Source organism: Anabrus simplex, chromosome 3 (assembly GCF_040414725.1).
Source record: "Anabrus simplex isolate iqAnaSimp1 chromosome 3, ASM4041472v1, whole genome shotgun sequence".
NCBI classification, from domain to species: Eukaryota; Metazoa; Arthropoda; class Insecta; order Orthoptera; family Tettigoniidae; genus Anabrus; species Anabrus simplex.
Genome location: NC_090267.1, coordinates 58573066 through 58599366, shown reverse-complemented (window position 1 = coordinate 58599366; position 26301 = coordinate 58573066). Strand labels below are relative to the sequence as shown.

Sequence of the window (26301 nt, the reverse complement as noted above, 5' to 3'; positions counted from 1 at the left end):
ATAAATAACATCAGGTACGCCAATGACACTGTGCTACTTGCAACAAATCTCCAGGATCTACAGGAACTATTTAATGCTGTCACTGAAGCCAGCAGCGCAATGGGCTTGAGGCTTAATGTAAAGAAGACCAAGTGGATAGTTATAAGTAGGAAAGAAGATGGCATTCAAGGTAATCTCACAGCAGCAAAGGAATAGATCGCGAGAGTGGCAACATTTAAATACCTGGGATGTCACATCATTGATGACTGAGACCTTACTCACGAGATCTAATGCAGAATTGAGCAGGCCAGAACTTATTTTCAGAGACTTAGAAAACTTTTGACAAGGCGTGACCTTTCCATTACACTACGGACACAACTACTTCATCATCATCATCACTGGCGTGACAGCCCTTTGTGGGCCTTGGCCTTCTGACGAAGTTTTCCCCATTCTTTCCTGTTAAGTACGACTTTTATTTAACTTCTGATAGAAAGCTCTCACATCATTCATCCCTTTACTCCTTCACCAATCCATCTCTCTTCTTGTATATCTAGTCAATACTCATCTAGCTGATCGAGCAACTTTCTTAGGTTTCCAACTTGGTAAAGAGTTAAAACATTCCACGAACCAATTCTCAAGTCCTTTACACGTTTGCGAGGTCGTCATAAAAAGGTCGGGCCAGCTATTTCTTCTTTAGATTTCGTAACGAGAGTTTTTTACAGATTGGGTTGTCAGTCCAATGCCAACCCCCACCAATCCTGGAGGGCCGATGTTTTCCTTCGGGGTTGTCTCCCTTAGCTGGTGGGTCTCCATTTTGAAGCGTCGGGAACTCGCTTTATCGCCCTTCCATGACTTAGCCGTGTACACGCAGTGTACCCGTTGCGCAGGGGCCACAGCGTGGACATGCATTTATTGAACTTGGTAGGAATAAATGGCATTTCCTGTGCTTTATTAGTACACTTGCACCAGCAAGAAGTCAACCCACAGGACCACATACTACCCCTTCGGCCCCCACATGACTACTCCGGTGCTACGTTTTCAGCATTCTATTATACGGCGTTGAGACATGGATACTAACTGAGACCATGTGCAAGAAGTTGCAAGCATTTGAAATGTGGACGTACCGAAGGATGCAGAAGATACCTTGGACAGCTAAAATGACCAATATAGACGTTTTGCACCGTATGAACAAAGAACCAGAAATTCTTACTACCATCAAGAGAAGGAAGCTAGAATACTTTGGTCATATGATGCGGAACAGTAAATACCACCTCCTGCAAGTAATACTTCAAGGGAAAATTAATGGAAAACGTGGTCCACGGAGAAGTAGGACGACATGGCTCGGCATCTTGAGCCAGTGGTTTGGGATTACAAAGCTTACTCTGTTAAGAACAGCTATGAACAAACAACAGATCATGCTACTGATCGCCAGCGTTCTGCAAGGACATGGCACATGAAGAAGAAGAAGAATCTATTCACTACCAATATGGTACAACTTGGGTAAAACCCTTGAAAACTGGATGCTACTGAAGTTGACATACCATAGAAGTCTGGTGCAGAAACATCTAAAGACGTCAACCTAGCTGAGGGGTTAATTGTGGTTGTGGGGATACTGACATCATTACAGTGTCCTCGCTGACATCCTATGGCACAGTGCATTTGAGAGAGCCAGCTTCTGGGAAATACTCTCGCATGAACTGTAAATGGCTGTGTGAGAAGTGGGATTTACAACAAGTTGTCACTCATTTTGATGTCATCCACTGTTGTTATATCCATTTTATTTCCCAGGCAGACATGTGAGATATTCCACAGTAATTCTATATACAAGTTTTCCAGGCTTGTAGGCCATAATCTAGAAGGGATGTTGTCTCCGAGTGTCAGAAGTGGACTGAGGCTGAGCTCGCCTGTTCCCTGTATTTACTCTGTGTGTTGCTCGTCCTCTGCGTGGTCCGTGTCATAGGATGGGGTGCGCTTGCTTGTTTGTTTCCTGTATTCCTTAATACGGGAATCCAGGTTTTATTAACATGTTTCAGTTCTTCTTTCCGGTTGAAGTTGATAGACAACATGTCCATATCACCATACTGCATGTCATGACCCTCCAAGAGAGTGGTCCTAGACAGACTACCTCTCAGCCTGTCCTAGGCAGCTGTGTCAGTTGTGTTCCATGAGTCTTGTGTTTATCCTCCTGTTTGTTGTACATATGTATACCTGACCATAGCTGCATAGAATTCTACAGATCTGAGTAGGTCTTGAATTTTGGTCGCTGGCCTATAAATGGTCTTCATGCCATGTACCTTCAGTATCTTCCCAGTTTAGGCCATCAGTTTCCTCAGATTGGATAGGAAGGCAGTGTCCAGTTGTCTTTCCTCTGGTCTTTCCTCCTCCTGCTCCCTCATGTTCCAATATGAGCAATGACATGTTCAGTCCATCTCTTTATCGCTGTATCCGTTGGCATGCAGGCTCCCCTTCAGGTGATGGAACTCCTCATTGAGGCAGGAAGGCTTGCATATTCTTCTTGCATGGTCAAACAGTGTCTCAGTCAGTTCGTGTTTTTGTCCTGGGTGGTGATGCCTCCGTTAAATAGTGATTAGTATGTGTTGGTTTTGTTTTCCAGTATACAGTGTGTCTCTAGTGCAGGTCAGCTGCTCTTGTGACTATACTAAGCAGCCCAAGGATATTCAGCTACAAACCTCCAGTATACAAGATACTTTTAACATATAGGCTATTCTTTATGGATTTATATTCACACCAATGCATATTTGAACAAAAAAGCAGTAACAATGTAAACTCTGTCGGCTAAATAATGGATTCTCTTATCTTGATACATTGTAAGAGATTATAATTCCACCATACTTCATTTATTATTCCGTGTCCTCCTCTCAATCACTCGTATCTGCATCTGATGAAGATTCTTGCAGGTTGATGATTACGGGTTCCAAGACATTGTCTATAATAATCTCACATTTGAAGTCATCTTCTTGGAATGGTTTCAGCACGCTGAGCATAGTCCGCCCATGCCTTTGTCGTAATACTTCAATAACTTCGTGAACTAATTTCCCCATGTCTACAATTTTTAAAGTAGTGTTTCTTTCTGCCACAAATTCCTTAACCTGTGACCATACATATTCTATCGGATTGTCCTGGCAATCATACGACGGCAAGCACACAACCCTATGGCCATGCTCACGAGCAAGAGCATCAAGTTCATAATCTTTTTCGCATGACTTATGCATTTTAACTAGTTGCAACAACTCCGTGCGAGTTTGTGAAGCCGAGTGTGCAATTGACTTACTGGATAGCCATGCTACAATATCAGCCTTCATACTGTTTGTAGTTGGCGCTTTATTCCTTATAACTGAGTGATAGCTAGCAGTATCCATCACAATTACGGACACTAGAGCTATATAGGGTATAAACTGTACTTTGAACCACTCAGTAAACGTCACTGCATTCATTTCAGTATGATAGTCACTGTTACTGTTATGTTTGGACCTAAACACTAATTTGCTTTGAGGAATGGATCCAGAAACAGCAGAACCAGAGTGACTAATTATTAAATGACTGCCCTTACCAGTCGCAACTTTCTGACCCCCCAAGCTATCATTCGATTTCCAGCAAGTACTTCTGGTATGGTTCCGATTTACCCAAGTTTCATCTAAGTAATAAATTTGGGCCTTACCTTCTTGCCTGATTTGATGCATTGTCCTCAAGAATATGGCCCTTGCAGCAGTGATATAAAAATACGTACCATTGACGTAGTACTGCCCTTGAATCGCACAGATTTGTCTTCCTCCATAGCCTTCACCAATTTCTTTGCCATTGGAAATTCACCTGCAGCATACATGTCATTTATTTTGCGCCAAAGAACGTCTTGATTAAAACTATCTAAATTTGTCACAGTCCTGTCATGTTTGTGATGTTTACCTGGTGACCGTAATAGTACGCTACCACTTGCCTCTAACAAACATTTACTTTCCTTAATTATTCTCTGTACAGTTCTAAGGCTAATACCACACGCTTCACCTGTTCGTTCCTGTGACTTGGCAGTGTCGTGAATCGGCATGCCAGCATCTGATTCTCGCTTATAAAGTCCTTATAAACATTAAACACTTGCTCTGTGGCTTGCTTATGCAGAATCTTACACTTATGCTGTTCATCTTCCATTATTTAACACACGGATTTACAGTTAATGTTGCAAAATAACAACGGTTCACTTCCTATAAACTTTACATCACAAGCCATCACAAGCTAAAAACGTTAAGTGAGCTGATTGGTTTTCTGCAAAATAATGAGGTAACTGCGCAGAACCTCGCTAAACTGGGCCGTTATCGTTCATGCCTCGCAGTATAGTACATCGAGAAACAAGCACACCCATCAAGGCATCCTCACTGCCAACAGCATGAAGAATTTCATATGTTGTAAACTGCATTATGGTCCGTATTGACAGTTGTTACAAGGAACAAGGTAAAATATGGTCCACCTATTCAATATATTGACATTAATGCCACATACAAATAAATTTTATAAAAATCTGTTATATTGACTTTATAAACCTTATTTTCACAGTACTAATTTCAACTCTTCGGGTCGTGAAAAAGACATGCACGAGCAAAGTCCTACCTCCTAGGCTATATGGTTTACCCAAGATACAAAACTACATACCTCTATGGCCCATCATAAGTGCTGTCGGATCGCCGACCTACAGCCTCACGAAACACTACTTCAACCTCACATTGGCAGCACAGAGTCGCACATCATGGATTCAGACTACTTCATTTACAAAATTAAAGACACCTGCTCGGAACCTGCCTGAGGATCAGCTAGTCAGCTCTGAAGTGATCTCACTCTTCATAAGGGTACCTGTGAGGAAAGTGCCGAGCTACGTCACACAGATCTTCCCAGAGGACATCACTTACCTATTCTGCCACTGCCTCATCTTGAGCTGCTACTTATGGTAGGAGGGCTTCTACGAGTAAAATAGAGGAGATTGACATGGGTACCCCATTGAGTCCTGTGATTGCAAACTTTTTCATGGAAATGTTTGAGTATGTGACCCTCGAGACTGAACCTCTCAAACTTAAAATGTTTCTCTACAATATGAGGATGACATGTTCGTAGTCTAGAGCCACAGAGACGAAGAGTTAGAATGGTTCCTCAAGAATCTGAACAGCCTCAACTCCAATATTTAGTTCACCATGGAGAAGGAGGGACAACTATCTAGTCTTTTCTCATGTACTGGTCATGAGAAGGCTTACCTGTACCTAAAACACACCATATGCCAGAAACCAACGGGCACACTGACTGCTATTACAGAAGCTGTCCAATCACCACCCACAACAGAAACATGGATTGATTAAGACACTGGTCGACTGCACCAGAAGAATGTACAAGCCATCCCGCCTCAGTAAGGAGCTCCATCACCAGAAGGGGACCCTGTGCACCAATGGGTACAGCAATAAGGATGTAGGTCAAGTATGTCATCTCAGGCACCAGAACACAAGGGAGCAGCAAGAGGAATTATGTTGGCCACTGCCTTCCTGCCATGGGTGAGGAAAGTGACAGACCAAATTGGGAAGATAATGAATGCACATGGAGTGAAGACCACTTAGAGTTCAGTTGCTGAACACTCTCTCTCTTGGACGGTACAGTATACAGTATGGGGACACGGACATACCGTACTGTCTACTACAGTACACTACCACACATGGCTTAAATGGGAAGTAGTAGAAATATTCAAACACACTAACAGCTTCAGTCAGAAAGAAGAAACAGAATATGTTAAGAACAATAATTTGCTTTTGTGTCGTACTGACACAGGTAGGTCTTATGACGACTGTAGAAAAGGAAGGAGTAGGAAAAAAGCGGTCATGGCCTTAATTAAGGTACAGCTCCTGCATTTGTCTGGTGGAAAAATGGGAAACCACGGAAAACCATCTTCAGGGCTGCCGACAGTGGGATTCAGACCCACTCTCACTGAAATGCAAATTGTTAGCTACACGACCCAAACAGTGCAGTGCACCGAACTCGATAGCTGCAGTCACTTAAGTGCGGCCAATATCCAGTAATTGGGAGATAGTGGGTTCAAACCCCACTTTCGGCAGCCCTGGAGATGGTTTTCCGTGGTTTCCCATTTTCACACCAGGCAAATGCTGGGGCTGTACCTTAATTAAGGCCACGGCCGCTTTCTTCCCATTCCTAGACCTTTCCTATCCCTTCATCGCCATAAGACCTATCTATGTCGGTGTGACATAAAGCAAATAGCAAACAGTGCAGCCACTTGCTCGGTATGTATACAGTAGTATGAGATTTTGGCCAAATAAAAGTGCTGCTTAGATTGCAAGCAATATGGCAAAAATTAGGGGTGCTCTCAATGAAAGGGAAGATACTGATGTAATTTCACATGGCTGCTCTGCTCATGTTTTGAGTTGTCTCTCCCAGGATTTTACAAAGGACACTGGAAACATAAAAGAACGTGTAGTAAAAATTGTGAAATACTTCTGCAGTAATCATTTTTCCAGCACAAAATTTAGGAGTGAAGGAGGTCAATCATTAATCTTGCCTCAAAAATTTTGATAGAATACATTGTCTGACTGCCTTTAATCTTGCATTAAAAACTGGCCACTACTTGTGAAGAAAATAGAGACAAGATTCAAGATTCCATTAAAAGAAAGTTTAATGACCTTCAAATAAAGAAAAATGCTGAAGATGTTTTAAATGCATTAAAACCAATAGCACTGGCTTTTGATGTAACCCAGAGAAGTGGCTGTACCATTGGAAAGCAGTGAAAGTGTGGGGGAAAAAATTGAAGTATGACTTGGAGGCATTAGAAGTGTTAAGGAAATCTGAAACTATTGGCACAAAATGAAAAATGTTATAATCAATCATTGGCTGCATCACATTTTCTGGCTTTCATTGTTCACAAGAATTAAACAACTCAGAATATGTTTCACATCTATCTGAGCATGAATGTTCATTTCAGTTTGCCCAGGAAAAATGTGTAGGTGCAGAACGTGTATTTTCTATGTTTGGTGTTGTTCATTCAAAGTTAAGAAACGGACTTGGTGTTGACAAAGCTTCCAAGCTTGTGTTTTCGTATAAGCACATAAATACTTTTTTTTTCTTGCTGTTGGCTTTACGTCGCACCAACACAGATATGTCTTATGGCGACGGTGGGACAGGGTAGGGCTAGGACTGGAAAGGAAGCGGCCGTGGCCTTAATTAAGGTACAGCCCCAGCATTTGCCTGGTGTGAAAATGGGAAACCACGGAAAACCATCTTCAGGGCTGCCGACAGTGGGGTTCGAACCTACTATCTCCCGAATACTGGATACTGGCCGCACTTAAGGACTGCAGCTATTGAGCTCGGTAAGCACATAAGTAAGGAGGCTGTACATGTGACTGAAGTTGAAGAACGAGTTTAAAAATGGGCTGGGTGTAAACAAAGTTTTCAGTCTGTGTTTTTATTTAGAAGAATACGTCATGAAAGAGAAAAACTGGTTTAAAAATATGTTGTAATGTAATATCCCAATTCAAAATTTTGTTGAAACACAGAATTTAGATTGAACCTTTATTACTCACGTTAGGTAGGTACTTCATAAACAATGAAGCATACACCAATCTGAAAATAATATCAAATGATTGGTAAAAATGGAAGAAAATCTGATTTCAATAAAAATCATTGAATTTTTAATAAAAGTCATGATTTTTTTTACACCCTGGTGTGAGCAAAGTCTGGCTAAGTTGAAGAGTCCTCCATCTAAACAATACTTGATATCTATGCATGGGATATTTTGCAGATATTTCACAAAGCATGTCAACCAGGTAAAGAGTGTTGGGGCAAGTACACAGCCCATGATTGGAAAAGGTTCAGAGATGTTATTTTGTTGTAAAACTTGCCCAGACATGCCATCATGAAGTGCCTGGACTAAACTCACAAATTTTTCCAAGCAGTCAAAGCGCAAAATGTCATTTGCGTGAATTTCTTTAAGGTGGATCACTTGCCTTTTCCTGTGGCACATGTGAAATGAGACATGCAGGACTGTGCACTAGGATTGCAACAACACCGGGTGAGTTGGCCGTGCGCGTAGAGGCGCGCGGCTGTGAGCTTGCATCCGGGAGATAGTAGGTTCGAATCCCACTATTGGCAGCCCTGAAAATGGTTTTCCGTGGTTTCCCATTTTCACACCAGGCAAATGCTGGGGCTGTACCTTAATTAAGGCCACGGCCGCTTCCTTCCAACTCCTAGGCCTTTCCTATCCCATCGTCGCCATAAGACCTGTCTGTGTCGGTGCGACGTAAAGCCCATAGCAAAAAAAAAAAAAAAGGATTGCAACAAACAGCCCAAGTCTCTAAATATAATTCAGGTGCGCCATCTCAGCCAGTCCGTCTGGCATGGCCTCATCCACCTCCATGATCACTGGGAATAGAATCAAGAAATGATTCCTTCTCTGCCCATGTTGCTGTTGGACCACAATATGATGGTTTTCATTAGCATTTCCTCCACTGAACGACCATCACCCAATCCAAAGGAGCTCATCCACTCAAAGCCGTAGGCTCCTTTAGGGAGTTCAGTTACTTACCCCCGCCTAACACTTGGAGCTGAGTCACTGGCCATTACTTTAGCAGGATACCCCAGTCAGACATCAAAAGAGAATATATTACCAAGCGAGTTGGCAATGCGGTTAGGGGCGCACAGCTATGAGCTTGCATTCGAGATATAGTGGATTCGAACCCCACTGTCAGCAGCCCTGAAGATAGTTTTTCATGGTTTCCCATTTTCACACCAGGCAAATGCTGGGTCTGTACCTTAATTAAAGCCACAGCTGCTTCCTTCCAACTCCTAGCCCTTTCCTATCCCATCATCGCCATAAGACCTATCTGTGTTAGTGCAACGTAAAGCCAATTGTGAAAGAAAAAAAAGAATTTTTTAATGGCACCTGGTTATGGAATATTAGTAACAGAGGGACACTGATGTATCTTTCAGAATGTTGTTTTATTTATTTCATGTGTATTCCGTATGTCTAGTATTTTTAAATAGTGTCTCAAATATACTTGCCAATTTACATTTTAAATGTATTTATCTAAGAAGAAATTACTTTTAAAGCAGTGAAGAAGTCTTCAGGTTTTTTTTTTTTCTTCAAGTGGAAATCTTGAAACACACTTTGGATGGCCACACTAGTTTTCTGGGCTTGAAGTAATAAATTATGTGTGCTCAAGACAGTTCCCTGGAAAGTGGTAATACTTTTAGAAGTATGTTTTTCCAAAATATATCACCAGTCATTCCATGTATTCTTCTATCTCCTATATAATCTTGAAAAATAGTTAGGTCTGTATTCTGTGTAATGTTCTCAATTGTATAATTTCAGTTGTTATGTGAAGTTCGACATAATCCGGCGTATACTGCTCAACTATTTCGACATGGATGTGATTATGGTCATGAGCATCACTGACATCGATGATAAAATCATTGCTCGGGCAGCAGAGTTAAAAGAAGACCTCAAGACGCTAACACACCGTTATGAAAGAGAGTTCTTTTTGGATATGGAGAAGCTTAATGTTTTACCACCAACGATTCCTGTCCGAGTTACTGATGTTATTCCAAATATCATTACGTTCATTCAGAATATCATTGACAAAGGTCATGCATACACTACAGATGATGGTGAGTATGAGTTTCATAGTTGTATTTTTATAAATGTACCCAAAATGAAGGATGATAATCATCAATACATATCATACTTTAACACAATCAGGATAGGCCTATGGTATTTATTTGCCATGTTTGCTTGGTATAGTTATAGCTATGAAGCCTTCTCTTACACTAAACCAATGTTAACAATTACATGAAATGAATACAACTCACAATCACTAGGAATTGTTTTAAACCTATAAAATAATGAGAACTGTATTAGGAATATAATGATGATTATTATTATTATTATTTCGCTTTAGAGCGTTGATACTCAACCCTCTACCCTTCCAGCCTTTGAAATGTGGTACCAGCAAAAAGAATCCCAGGGTCGCTGAATGGGTAGTACCCACAGAGATATCTTCGAATAGTATAACTAACCTTAAATTATTCAGCAGGAAGGATAAGAGAGAAATTAAATAAAAAGATCTGAATGAGAACCTTTTGGCAAAAACACAGATTTATTCAAATAGAAGGTTAAACTTTGGCAAAGTAAAATTCCTACACAAAAATAAAAAAATTCGGACTGTACATGGATACGTCATTCATTACCTCCGTCAACTCATATAAAAAATCGGTTTAATTTGCACAATTATTTACTTTAAGTCACTCCCTAATATCATTATCTATTAAGAATTTGTCAACCTAAGTTATCAAATCAAATTTTCTTCCATGTCAATTATGGCCATGAAAAACCAACAATCTTGTCCATGAATTCAAAGTTCTTCCAAATGCATCTCACTTAATTTAGTTCTTATTACATCTCACTATCATTTACCAACATTACTTTACTCAGCTAATTCATTTTACTTAATTCATCTCAGTTTTTATTATGTTTGTTTGACACCATATTTCAAATTAATAATAATAATAATGTAGTTGACCCTCATTACATCCATCACTTTCGTCAGAGTGACCTTTGAAAATCAAAAAGAAATAAATTCAAAATACATTCATCTCTACCTGAACTCATCACTCCGTATCCACTTTCCCCTTTATCTATACATCATTGAGAAAATGTGAACATTTGAACTAGATACTGAATCACTAAGTCATTATACTTTCAAAATTGTTCACTTATTAAGTTATAAAAATCTTGTTACTATTATTAAAATATTTAAATTGTTACAATAATTTTGATCATGGAATCATGAAGCTGTTTGAAATTATTAAATCCTTACATTTGTTAAATCGTTTACAAGTTATGCTTCATCTAACAGATGACTTGAATTGTATTGATAGGAGGATTTTATAAATATTTTCTTTTGTAAAGTTTGTTAAATCATTCATGAAATCCACAATTTATTAAATTTCAAATCATTAAATCATTAATGATCATTAAGTCTGAGGTCATTACATCATTGAAAAAATCATTAAATCTGAAATCATTAAAATTATTCAGTCCTCCAATTTGTTAAATCATTAAATTATCACATCCTCAAATTTTGTTTTAAATCATTAAATTATCAAGTCCTGAAATTTTGTTCAATCATCCTTTTATATCGGCGTCTTCCTCACATCTATATACAGTTAACACGGAACGTGACCAAATCAATAATCACCCCTGACACGAATAAATTTAACTTACTATTCTGATTCATCATTGAAAGGAAAAATATTTCACATACGCATAATCAGCTGTTTCACTAATACATAAAATAAACACAAACTCTGTAGCAAAGGACCTACACTAAATTGAAATTCCACCAGACTTATTCTACACTGAATCTATGACAATAGGACAGAACCATATTGCTGCAAACACATCTACCACAATGAAATGAATTCACCACATCAAAACAAAGGTTGCAACTGCAAACCAGAATGGGCATTGCCAAATGCACAGTAAAATACACATATCACATATGCAACAAACTCAAAATCAGTCATATGCATAATTACCAGGAAAATTATGTCCATTAACCTGGCCAGGCGTCGAACTCCGACTACCTGGATCGCAACATTACAGTGACCTATAATTTCCTACCTAACAATGGACTGTCACAAAATCTTTTAACTTTAATGTGCTCTTCCTAGATCACTCAATCAGAATTATATAATAAATGACATTTATTCTTTCATTTTATGACCCTAATCAACGCAGTTTGAATCTCCTTTAATATACACGCCTAGTAGTAAACGAACATCTTATCTCTGAGCGCAACTCATATCTGTTTATTCCACTGACATGGCAATCTTTCTGTCATCACAAAATGAATATCTCTCCGTTCTAATTAACTCCATATGTTTTTCTTAAATCATCTGAGCCTTCCTAGGCAACAATAATTATTTATAAGCATTCAACACTTTCAATACACATTATTCATTCCATACCTCACATATCTAATTGCGCACTCCTCACAGGATTCGTAACATATTAAGAAACACTTATTTCACTTTACCGGCACTATGTTCAAATATTATGCTCCACAATATCACCCGGTTCGTCTCCTGCTACTAGCGTTCGTATCTTAAAGGTCTTACTTCGAAGCTAATCTCAATTAAATCTCAAGTGAATTATATGACCGAATACCTATTTCCTCACGGCACATTTTCATCTACTGGTTAAAAGTACGTGTTACTTATTGATGAAACAGACTCTAAATTTTCACTGTAATGTGCATGGATGGCCAGTGTTTCGTATCTTCACGATGTCAATGAATTCTCTCTCGACGATCTTAACATCATGCAGCATGCCACAACTATCCTATTCTATCCCCATGACTATAAAACACATACTGATTGCCATCTATGCTACTTAAGATATTTACACACACGGATATCATATTAGAAGGTCACACATTATAAACGATCATATTTCAACACACGTTTCTTATTACTATAGAAGATCGTATTTCAACGCACATATCTTATTATTGTAGAAGATCATATTCCAACACACGTTTCTTATTCTACACAAATCACTCCCCCAAGGCATCAGTATTGAAAGTTACTCCCTACATCTAGCTACCCTTGCTACAATAAAAAAATGAACTTTCATGCAAGAACATTATTTACAAGTTAGAATACAGCAGATATTGCATAGGCGAAATATAATGAATCAGGAGGTACTTATCGAATTCGGCGGCATTCTATGCTCAGCTGCACAGCATATTTGGCCTCAGGTAGGTCCCACGATGTGGTTTATTCCATCATAATGGTGGCATTAACATGTACACAAATGCCTTCCTCGATATCCATGTTCTTCACTCTTGTTGGTTTTGACATTTCACACGCACTATTACACTAAAAATACACAGAAACATATACATGAGTTACATATACAGTAAGTACACATTACGCTCTTATCACAATTTAATAATACTCCGTCTCGGCAATACTTCGCGATTCCCGACATGTGGCACTGCAAAGCGTCCCACGACTTGATATCGTTCCAGTCTTCACTGCCCAACGAAAAGTTGCTAACGTGAGGCTTGATATCTCCAAATTCTTGACTATTTACACTCCCCAGTATCTAAGTAAAATGAAATCTGTCGGATCCAGTTATACTTTATTAATTGTTAAATGCTCAAAATTTCGTTCTACAGCAGACACCATACACCTTCCGTCCGAATCGTCCCGAACCACAAAGCAGAGTTCTTCTCCCAGACAGCACGTGGCTTCCTCCTGTACGCTTGCCTCCTGGCATGGAGCTCAGGGAGTCCCCTCATCAGTTGTGTAATATCCTGTTGTTTATAGCTACATTTATAAATTGGGATAATTTATTAGGAAATATTGTCTTAAATTTCCATCTATGTAAGAGCCTGAAATTTCTTCTACATTATCTCCCGGCGAATTTTTGCCAATATTGGAGGGCTTTCATACTGTCGTCCATATTTCTTTTCTGATTCGCTACTCAGAAGTCCTACCAACTTAAAATCTGAGTAGCTCTGTCACACTCCTTTCTCTCTCTAGCGTGGAATATTCCATTGCTTCCATATTGCGCCATCAAATGACCCTGACACGTGGACTCTGGCTACACGCTTAAACAAGCGGAATTGCAACACATATCCGGCCTCTCATGTAACTTCACTTTCGTAACTTTCTATCATTTCAATATTCTATACCAATGATATGAGCTGTTTGGGTTCAATACAATATAAGTACAGTATACATAAATACAAATGTTGTATACATAAACATACATGTTACAATTATACAAAATATATCGCACTTTACAAATTTATATTTTGTGCGGGTATACCGAGTCCATCCAATAATCAGCGACAGCAATTCCCTCATTGGTCGCTTGAATGTGGTCTTGAAGTGTACACTGGACAGGGCGTATCTAACAGTTATACACGTGTGGGGTAGTTTGTATTTCCCCGCAATCACAAAGTTCTGTCTGTTTTTCTAAACCTCTCGAGATTGTCCCTAGATCTTCTAACACCACTCCTCAAACGATTAAGCAACCTCCAAGTAGCTCAACTGAGTTGATGTCCAGGAGGGGGAGATTCATGAGATACCATTCACTCCAAAAGGTGCTGTGCCCTACTTCACCACGTGTCTCAGTGCACTGTTGCTGATGATTTGTTTAAAGTGGCAGAGACGTTGAGGAAGCTCTTTTTCAATTTTTATCTTTTAGGAGGTGGTCGAATACCAGATAGTGGGATGAGTCCTGTTGTTCTCCACCTTTGTCCTCTCACATCTTCCCACCATTTCCCTCTGAATATCAGGGGGAACGATCCCAGCCAGGCAATAAAGTTTCTCAGTAGGGGTTGAATTATATACATATATATATGGTTCTTTTTCTTTTACATAGTTTATACCCCCCCATTGGAGCACTTTAATCAGTCATATATATAAAAGTCTAATAGTATAAAATAGAGTCAGCTTTTCAGCTTCTTCTTCCGCTCCCAAAACTTCTTCATCCTGTCAGACCTGGCTGGCCTTTCATTGTCAGTAATGGTGTACTTCCTTCATTTGAATGTTGAGAGTTTGAATCATAAAGTGTTTATTCCTTAGAATCCTCTTCTCTCCTCTACTTTCAATTTGGAGCATTGATAAATTTAATTCTTCTAAATCATTCATGATCTCTGTGAACCAAGTGTTCATTGTTTTATTTTTTCCAGAAGCAACTAAATAACTGCTTCTCTGGTCAGGTGTCCGGCTCCATGGCTAAATGGTTAGCGTGCTGGTGTTTGGTCACAGGGGTCCCGGGTTCGATTCCCAGCAGGGTCAGGAATTTTAACCTTAATTGGTTAAATTCACTGGCACAGGGGCTGGGTGTATGTGTCTTCTTCATCGTCATTTCATCCTCATCACGATGCGCAGGTGCCTACGGGCGTCATATCAAAAGACCTGCATCTCGCGAGCCGAACTTGTCTTCGGACACTCCCGGCACTACAAGCTATACGCCATTACTAGTCAGGTCTCTGGCAGTCTGAATACATGAAAAAAAAATGAAAAAAAGAAGCAATTCTCCTTTTCTGCATTGTATCTATTATTGATTTGCTTTCACGATATACCACTTCATTAGGTAATAATCTCCTTTAGTCATCAACTTAGTGTTTCGTATTGATAATTGACGTGATGATTCTTCTATTTATCGGTTGTTGATTTAGTGTTCAACTTGAAGAGTGTTTTGCTAGCATTGCTTTGGTTTTTACAACTGTATTGTAATGTTGAAATTTAGCATTCATGGAGAGAGATTTTTTTTAAGTTGGCCAGGTGAATCATTTGCTGTTTTCCCCCTGTAGCTGGGGGCAGTAGAATAACACCCACGGTATCCCCTGCCTGTCATAAGAGGCAACTAAAAGGTGCCTCAAGGGCTCTGAACTTTGGAGCGTGGGTTGGCGACCACGGGGACCTCAGCTGAGTCTTGGCATTGCTTCCACTTACTTGTGCCAGGCTCCTCACTTTCATCTGTCCTATCCGACCTCACTTGGTCAACTCTTGTTCTTTTCAGACCCCAACGATATTACGTATGGAGGCCTAGGGAGTCTTTCATTTTCATACCTTTCGTGGCCCTTGTCTTCCTTTGGCTGATACCTTCATTTTTCTAAGTGTCGGACCCCTTCTATTTTTTCTCTCTGATTAGTGATATACAGAGGATGGTTGCCTAGTGGTACTTCCTCTTAAAACAATAATCACCACCACCACCATCATGTGCTGTTTTCAGTTTAGATGTTCTGCTGTCGATCGATATTTTCTCTTTTGTGTGAATAATATAATATTACAGTATAATTTTGTGTGGCTATTTCTAGCCGAGTGCAGCCGTTGTAAGGCAGACCCTCCAATGAGGGTGGGCAGAATCTGCCATGTGTAGGTAACTGCGTGTTAATGTGGTGGAGGATAGTGTTATGTGTGGTGTGTGAGTTGGAGGGATGTTGGAGACAGCACAAACACACAGACCCCGGGCCATTGGAATTAACCTATGAAGGTTAAAATCCCCGACCTGGCTGGGAATTGAACCTGGAACCCTCTGAACCCAAGGCCAGTACGCTGACCATTCAGTCAATGAGTTAGACTGTGTGAATAATAATAAGAAGTAACCGTATTCACAATTTTATCAGTAATAATTGTCATAACTGAATAGAAAGTAAATATTTCTCATGACTAGCCAGTATCAGGCTCTGTGATTCATCTGGAATGGAGTTCCAGACCTATGCTGCACCTACCAGAAGGAGTGGGTGTACTATTTGGTGAATTGTCAAGATGCTTCTGTTGTGAGAGCAGTGTTTAGTTGATGAGTCTCTGAGAGTTTGTTGAACTTGATTGGCACATAATGAGATGTAGACATACTTAATAAAATGTTATACAGTAGACATGGGTATGAAGTAGCCTTAAATGTGACTTAAAAGCTTTGCAGTCTGTCGAACACACAACTTCAGTGTAAATATTACACTTCTTCTACTTTTCCTACCGCTGTTTCCCACAAATGTGTGGTCGCGGGTGCGAATTGCGTCGCTCATGTGGATTTGGCCCTGTTTTACGGTCGGATGCCCTTCCTGACGCCAACCCCCCTGTATGGAGGAATGTACTATACGCGAACCTTTTCTTGAGCCCTGAGCTCCCTAGTGCTGAATCGGTAGACCTCGGTTATCTTCAACATCCATATTGGCAATCTTTGAATCACAAACTATGAATCGCTTATTCATCGCTGTGCGACATCTGGCGTACACTTTACGAACTAGTACTGTTGTTGTTTACACAGCAAAGCCAAACTATATCATTCATACTAGTAACAAGATTCGCATCGAGAAATGTTATATAATGTTAAATAATGTATGTGTGACACAGTTGTTGACGTAAGATAATAAATGTTTAGAAAATTCATATCGATCGATCATATTATCGATTCAATCAGATTTCATTTTCATCCGGTTGGCAGTATAACCGGCACCGCTCCCTCCTTACTCCTCACCCCGTAAAAATCGGGCTCAAGAAAAGGTTTGCGTATAGTAATCACTATTGCATGTTTCTGTGGTGGTTGGTAGTGTTGTATTTTGTCTGAATGTGAAGAGGAGGGTGTTGGGACAGACACAAACACCCAGTCCCGGAACCAGAAGAATTAATCAGAAGTGATTAAAATCCCCAATCCGGCCGGGAATCGAACCCGGGACCCTCTGAACCGAAAGCCAGTACACTGACCATTCAGCTAAGAAGTCGGACAATATTCCACTATAACATACATATTAAAAAAAACACATTATTGAACAAGGAATAAAAGTGCACATTATTAAACTATACAGTCTGTAAATCTTTCAAGTCACATATAACTGAGTCGACACTGGAAAGTACGGCTTCCTTCTTAACAAATGAAGTAGCCTTCTTATTTGCAGGTTTAGCATTGACAGTTGATAAAGATATGTACAGATATGTTGATGTAGATTCACATTGAAAATACTGACCAAAAAAAAAAAAGGGAAAGCGATTATACCTTGGGATTCAGAAACTTCACCCTGTCAGGTTGTATAGGAAAGATGAATGATAAGAGATGGCACAAGTAAGTGGACATTGCCATACTCAACTAGTGGTGAGGTGGTGGTGATTTTTGTTTTAAGAGGAAGTAGAACTAAGTAATCAAAAGTTAGGAGCTCTATAGTTGCCATGTTGTACTCTTAAGTTGAGAGTCCCTAAAAAATAAATGAGATGGTCAATTAATGTTGTCGGAAAAAATTTTGGTCCATCATTTTTGCTACTCTTTGAAGCAAGTAACACTCTCTGTAGTAGAAGAGAGAGGTACACCAACCCAATGGTTTCAAATGTATACAGATGATTTACTGGATACAAAGTATGGAACTGGGACAAGAGTATACTCATCTCTCATTATCTCTCACTTGACCATAATAAAACAAATGTTATTGCAGATATAAAATCATTCCCTTATGCTTCGCAGTACGCACTAAACAAAAACACTAAAATCAGAAGTGTATTGGTACAGATGCTAATAATAATTCTTTCATAATCTGTTTACCCTCCAAGGTTGGTTTTTCCCTCGGACTCAGCAAGGGATCTCACCTCTACCGCCTAAAGGACAGTGTCCTGGAGCATGAGACTTTTGGCCTCCACGGTATGCACTAGCCATGCGTCTTGGGAGGTGTGCTATTTACCAACTGATGAGCCCAACATAGAACACTGGGTTCAAACGCTGGCAACCAGGAATGAGTTAGCTGGATAATTTATAATGTCCAATAACGGACCATTTATATTGCTATTATAAATTTACTCATTTGGGACAAATATTTTAGGTCCCCTGTGGGAATCAACATTTATATCATCTGATGGCCAGGCAGGCATCAGTTTTTGGTAATGAGACAAAGTCTGTCATAGTGCATTGGCACTGCCGGTGGCTCCAGGTAGCCTACGCAGTGGCCTCCACGGTATGAACTAGCCATGCGTCTTGGTAGGTGTGCTATTTACCAATTGATGAAATCAACTTAGCACACTGGGGCAAAACGCTGGCAACCAGGAATGAGTTAGCTGGTAAATTTATAATGTCCAATAATGGACCATTTATATTAGTATGAAAAAATTGTTTGAAAAAAACAAATCTGTTGTGTGATTAACTCACATCTGCAGGTTTTTTAATCAAGATATATATAATATATATTTAACTTAATGGGTATCTGTCGAGAGACCAGACTAACAAATGGTTCATCGAAAGGGAAATAGCAACCTTTCGGACGTTGCATGGGTGGCAGTCTAGATGATTGACTGATATGGCCTTGTAGTAATACTCAACATGGCTTAACTGTATTGATACTGCTACACGGCTGAAAGCAACGGGAAACTACAGCCATAACTAACTCCCGAGGACATGCAACCCTTTCTATATGAATGATGTACTGATGATGGCTTCCTCCCGGGTAAATTATTCCAGAGGTAAAATAGTCCCCTATTTAGAACTCTGGGTGGGGACTACATTTGAGGAGGCAATCCTCAGGAAGATGGATACTGACATTCTGTGAGTCAGAGCATGGAATGCTAGAAGTTTGAATCATTGTGGTAACTTATAGAATCTGAAAATGGAGATGGATAGACTAAAGTTAGATGTAGTTGGTTTAAGTGAAGTACGCTCACAGGAAGAGCAAGATTTTGGTCAGGCGACTACAGAATTATCAACACAAAATCAAACAGGGGAAATGCTGGAGTTGGTTTTATAATGAATAAGAAAATAGGACAGTGGGTAAGCTACTATGAAAGCATAGTGAAAGGATTATTGTTGTCAACATAGACACCAAATGAATGCCCACCACAATAGCGCAGATCTATGTGCCTACTAGTTTAGCGGATGATGAAGAAGTCTAAATCTATATATATAAAATAGCTTGTCCTGACTGACTGACTGACTGACTGACTGATTCATCATCGCCGAGCCAAAACTACTGGACATAATGAAATTAAATTTTGGGGATACATTCATATTAAGATGTAGGTGCTCGCTAAGAGAGGATTTTTGGATATTCCGTCGCTAAGGGGGTGAAAAGGGGGTGAAATTTTAAAATGAGTGAATCTATATCTCAAAACTTTAAAAGTTTACAAATGTAAGAATTGGTATTTAGAATCTTCTTTAAAAATAAGGAAATACATATTTTTTTTGTTTTCAGAAAATCCAAATAGGAGGGGTGAAAAAGGGTGAGAAAGGGGTTGAATGCCTTTAATCAGGATACCGGTACTTATATCTCAGAAAGTGAAGGTATTACAGACCTGAAAATTGGTACTTTTGATCTCTTTTAAAAATAAAGAAACACGTATTTTTTTGTTTTTGGAAAATCCAATTAATGGGAGTGTGAAAAGGGGGGTGAATTTTTAAAATCAGTGTATCTATATCTCAAAACTTTGAAAGTTTACAGATGTAAAAATTGGTATTTAGAATCTTCATTAAAAATAAAGAAACTCGTATTTTTTTGTTTTTGGAAAATCCCAATAGGAAAGGTGGAAAGGGGTGAAAAATGGGTTGAATGCATTTAATGAGGATACTTATACCTCAGAAACTGAATATATTACAGACCTGGAAATTGGTGTTTTGGATCTCCTTTAAAAATAAAGAAACACGTATTTTTTGTTTTTGGAAAATCCAATTAATGGGGGGGGGGGTGAGAGGGGGTGAATTTTTAAAATGGGTGGATCTGTATCACAAAACTTTTAAAGTTTATAGATGTAAAAAATTAGTATTTAGAATCTCCCCTAAAAATAAAGAAACACGTATACTTTTGTTTTCGGAAAATCCCAATGGGAAGGTTGGAAAAGGGTGAAAATGTGTTGAATGCCTTTAATGAGGCTAATTATATTTCAGAACCTGAAGATATTACAGACCTGAAAATTGGTATTTGGGATCTACTTTAAAATAATAAAGAAACAGTTATTTTTTGTTTTTGGAAAATCCAAATAATGGGGGGTGAAAAGGAGAGTGAATTTTAAAAATGAGTGTATCTACATCCTAAAATTTTAAACGTTTACAGATGTGAAAATTGGTATTTTGAATCTCCTTTAAAAGTAAAGAAACATGTATTTTTGTTTTTGGAAAATCCCAATAGGAGGGGTGTAAAAGGGTGAATAATGGGTTGAATGCCTTTAATGAATGTTACAGACGTAAAAAGTGATATTTGGAATCTCCTGTTAATGTAAAGAAACGTAGGCGATTTGTTTTTGGAAACTTCTCTTAAGGGGAACTAAAAAGGGGGTTAAATTTGAAAATGAGAATTTATACAGTATATCTCAAGAAACTTAACATGTGACAGAAGTGAAAAATGGTATTTTTATCTCTATAAAAATAAGGAAACGTGTATTTTTAGTTTTCGGATATAGCACTTGGGTGGAGGGGGGGGGGGGGGTAAAAGTGACTGAAAATGGTGTTGTATTCTTTTAATTAGGCTACTGTTATCTTAAAAGTGAAGATGTTACAGGCGTGAAATTTGATATTTGGAATCTGCTTTAAAAGTAAAGAAGCACGAATTCTCGGAAAATCCAATGAATGGGGAGGGGGCGAGGTGAAAGAATTGAAAAATTAATTGACTTAATTGTATGAGAATACTTACATCTAATAAAAACTAAAGTTGTTAGGGCCTACAGACGTGGAAATTGGTATTTGGATCTCCTTTAAAGACAAAGAAAAGCCCGTTTTGTGGGGGGAATCATCTTGGGAGGCGTGAGTGAAAAGGAGTTGAATTCCTTTCACGAGGACACATAAATCAAAAACTGAAGAAGTTACAGTCATGATAATTGGTATTTAGAAGATCCTTTACTATTAAAGAAACAAGTATTTTTTGCCGAAAAATTCACTTGAGGGGGGGGGGGGGAGGAGTGTGAAAGTGAAAAAAAAGTGAATTATTTTAATCTGAAAACTGAAGGTAATAGACGTAAACAATGGTGTTTGGAATCTCCTTTAAATATAAAGAAACACGCTTTCTTTCAGTTTTTTTGGGGGGGGGGTAAATAAACTTAACGGCGGTGGGGTGTAAAAGGAATTGAGACCAATTGATTTTACTGTTCATAATGTATTTATAAGGAGTCTCCGTTGCTCAGGCGGCAGCCTCTCACAGCTGGGTTCCGTGGTTCAAATCCCGGTCTCTCCATGTGACATTCGTGCTGGACAAAACGGAGGCGGGACAGGTTTTTCTCCGGATACTCCGGTTTTCCCTGTCATCATTCATTCCAGCAACACTGTCCAATATAATTTCATTTCATTTGTCATCCATTAATCATTGCCCCAGAGGAGTGCGACAGGTTTCGGCTGCCGGCACAATTCCTATTGTCGCCGCTAGATGGGGGCTTTATTCATTCCATTCCTGACCGTGTCGAATGACTGGAAACAGGCTGTAGATTTTCGATGTACTTATTCTGATCATAAACCGATCATTTTTAATCTTTCCTGGGTTCGTTTTCAAGAGCCATCTTTCCCTTCGGAGAACGTTCTTAGATTACAGTACCTTCTTCTGGCATATAAATACAAATTTAAACACATTTGAAATAAACGGTAGGAATGAGATTGAGCGTCCAGTTTTTCACCGCTATAATAAGGTCAATAATGCACGGAAGTATGCCATTCGTATGGCCAGAAATCCCCCACACTTGCCTACGCGCGACAATGGTGCTGGTCTCATTCTCAACAATGACAATGGCAGCAGATGTAATTTACCGCCAAGTAGCGGTCTTGCATCTTGCTGTTGGGTCCATAACATCTATAATAATAATAATAATAATAATAATAATAATAATAAATGTTCTGGGCCGTCGTCATATGTGCGGACCGCGCTGGAAAAGGGTCCTGGACGGGTAATGACTAAAAATGCAGTCCGGCTGCGGGTTCAGAACCGCCAAGGCACCCAAGACGACACCACGCCGGATCTCCTGAAGGATTTCAGCCGGGAAGTACGAAATCGATTGCTGGAAAGAAAGGTTGAAAAATGGAGGGAGACTTGCCGTAATCTATTAGAAAACGAGTCAGATCGTGAAATTTGGCGGATTCTCGCAGAAAACGAGTCAGATCGCGAATTTCGGCGGATTATATATCCAAAACAATAAGCATTCAATTATAAATTTCAGTATAATACCGTAGCGAAGCACGGGTACCTTGCTAGTAATATATAAAGAGATAGAAGATTTAATAGAATATGTAAAAGGTGACGAGAATCCAATTGTGATGGGAGAGTGGAATGCAGTGGTCGGCCTAGGAAGAGAAGGTGGGCCTAATACAGTAGGAGAATATGGATTGGGTCAAAGGAATGAAAGAGGAAGTCGGCTGGTTGAATTCTGCACGGGTCATAATTTAGTCCTTGCTAATAAGGTTTGGAGGTTAGAAACCAAGAGTGTTGGATTGCAGAACTTTCCCAGGAGCAGACTTGGACTCTGACCACAACTTGTTGGTCATGAAATGCCATCTGTAGTTGAAGAAAGGAAGGAATGCAAGGAGATGGGTTCTAGACAAATTGAAAGAGTGTGAGGGATTGTTTCAAGGAACATGTTGCACAAGAACTAAATGAAAAGAGTGAAGGAAACACAATAGATGAAGAATGGACTGTCATGAAGAATGAAGTCAACAGGCCTGTTGAAGAAATGTTAGGAAGAAAGGAAAGATCACCTAAGAATCAATGGATAACTCAGGAGATGCTAGGCCTGATTATGAATAACGAAAATACAAGAACGCAAAAAATGAAGACGGCAGGAAAGAATACAGGCAATTGAAGAATGAAGTAGATAGGAAGTGCAGGACAGCTAAGGAAAAATGGCTGAAGGAGAAGTGCAAGGGTGTTCATACCTGCCAACTTTCCCGATTTAGGCGGGAGACTCCCGATTTTCGACAGTTTTTCCCGCCTCCCGATTATTCTATTATTCCTCTCGATTTTAGCTTATTTTTTGGTGAACTTCAAACATTTATTTTCAAATCCCGCCGTTTCGGCTTTTTTACGCCATTGGCCGGAAGTCCTTCACTCATTGGCCGTCAAACGAAACATCGACGTTTAAGAATGCGAGAAATGTTTGCGAATGTACGATGTTTATTGAAACTTTTATATCGCGACGCGTGTATCGATTGTCAATCTCTATAGTTCTCGCGTTTTATGTTGGTGTTCGTTCACATCAGTCTAGTCGATTCCATTCTCTTTGGTCGATTCTAGACTCGTCGCTAGATATTGAGTGTTTCATAGTAATTTAGTGACAGAATTTCAATGATAACTACTATAACTACTAGTGACTTTTCTAGAGATTTTACGAGCCATTTGGAGACAATTCAGACTAATTTTTATTTATCTCAATATAAATAAAACAAGAGTTTTGTCCGTACATTGCTCAGAATTTAAAAAGAATGATATTTGCGTACTGGTCGCGACCATCCATAGTAACAAGGGGATATGCACGCTTTAATTTTCCGTAATTTCTGTCTGTCTGTCTGTCTGTCTGTCTGTCTGTCTGTACGTACGTGCGTACGCACGCTCATCACGAGAAAACGGCTAAAGAGAATTTAATGAAAATCGGTATATAACGTCGGGGAATAAGTCGCTACAATCTAGGCCATAAATAATTTTATTCACGCTGAGTGAAATGGTAGTTTAGGGGAAGGCCTAAAATTTAATTCTCAAATGTTTATGTTATTATTGGCCCTATCGATAAATACTACATAACTAAAGTTATATGTTATAAAATATCCTATCATTTACGTCTTATACATTTTTACCGTACCGGCTATGATGATAGAGATTGTAAGATGTTCCTGACTCTCTTACTAAATTTTACAATATTATGTTTAAAACTGCATTTATATTGAAAAATCTGAATATCTGCATTTAAAATGGAAATTATGAAAATTAACATTCATTAAATAAAACACAATCGTCGAACCTTGTACTCACACTTACTTGTTACCTGCTTACTTACACATACGTTATTTGAAGGGCGCCAGCTGCCACTCAGTGCAGCAATAATAGAATGAGACTCTTGACTATCTCTAGGGTGTGGGGTAATAAGCTTACTTTTGACAACATACCATATAAGTTCTGGGAAAAGAAGATTGGCGTTCGGTTTCCCCATTAATTTTGAGGTTAAGATATTTTACTGTCAATGAAATAAAACTATGAATTCGTTTGATAGAACAATATATATTCTTTAAATAATATATCAAAAATAGTGAGTCTTGTTGCGATAAAACAGATGAGAATATGAAATTATGATATTGCAACTGAAATAAACTAGGCATGAATTTGAATTCTTCTTGACCGGACATTTAACAATTTATACGAAATATTTCCCTCACTGATTCACTTGACTGTACCTTCAACACTTTGAGTGTAATTACGACGTAATCCTTTGATCTGGTGTTTACTGTAGATGTGTCACGCCTAACTTAGTGATACATCCTTGTGACTGCTTCTTCTCCATATCATCTGACTTCTTTGTAAGTCAATATGATATTACCTCTTGGCAGGTCCAGGGTTGCCCTCTCTGACTCCATGGTAAGCCCTTGCGTCCGTGTCTTCCACTAAGTGACGGACCAACTTTGTCCTCACTCTCTCAATGACCAATAATTAATGGCTCACTGAGTCTTCTCCATCTCTCGTTCACATTCGTTGACTGACCGACTGAGGTCTCTTCATCTAGTAGACTTGTTCACTGTACTGCTTCCGTTTAAATAATGACTGTTCACTTATCCATTTTGACTTCTTCACTGTACTGCTTCCGTTTAAATAATGACTGACGCTACAATATGCATCCACCTTTTATAGACGTTGGTTGACACAGCTACGTAATCTCCAGAAATAACAATGACATACTCCCACAACGCGGCAAATATTACATATAGTGGTGAAATCCCCCGGGGCGGCTGAGTCTCTGAGCGCATTGCTAAATAAATACGATGACGTAGCCATGAAGTGGCGATGACTTGGCAGAATCGCCAGTGGTATAGCAATATAACAACGTCACTTCCACATCTGATACATCGAAACTCTCACTGTACAGGTATTTAATGATAATCTACATATACGTATATATGCATACATCTAAGTACAATCTTGCAAGCAACAGGCATTTCAAAATCGAATTGAATAAAACTGATAATTACAATAATAGTAACAATATCACAGATAACATAATAATAATACGGACATAATAATAATAATAATAATATTAATAATAATAATAATAATACAGATAAAATAATAAAAATACAGATATCATCTTGTAATGGGATTTGAACCGTTACAAGATATTCATGGATTCGGATTTTTTTTGCTAAGTCCATATCAGCGCCGGGGTACGTGAAAATGGGTGAACAGAATTTTATGTAAAGTCGTGGAATAAGGAACTACAGTCTACGCTATAAATAATTTTATTCACTCTGTTCAAAATGGTAGTTTAGGGGAAGGTGCCAAAAATTTAATTTTTAATTACCTATCTTACTGGTCATATTGAAAAGTACTACATAACAAAAGTTACAGAGAATACAATTTCCGATTATTTATGTGTTATTAAGTTTTACCGTACCGACTACAATAATATTGGTGGTGATGGTGATTAAATTGTGAAGATAATTATAAGAATGAGAAAAAAGTCATGAAGGAACAATTGCTTAAATAACACAAGAGGTTGTCATGAAAGAAAGGAGGACTCACTTGACATTAGATGCTCTAAATCACAGATTTGGAAGAAAACTAAATGTGAAGGCCTCCAATATAGAAAGCTCATAAAATTGATCAC

General features: G+C 38.9%; 1 protein-coding gene across 1 annotated transcript in view; it reads left to right on the top strand.

Annotated features, from left to right (window-relative positions):
• CysRS-m (cysteine--tRNA ligase-like protein, mitochondrial) overlaps positions 1 to 26301 on the top strand; it is a 101996-nt gene that overhangs the window by 7175 nt on the left and 68520 nt on the right. The window contains exon 2 of the mRNA XM_067144094.2: positions 9344 to 9639. Within this exon, the coding sequence (XP_067000195.2) occupies positions 9344 to 9639 (296 nt within the window). The remainder of the gene's footprint in view (positions 1 to 9343; positions 9640 to 26301) is intronic.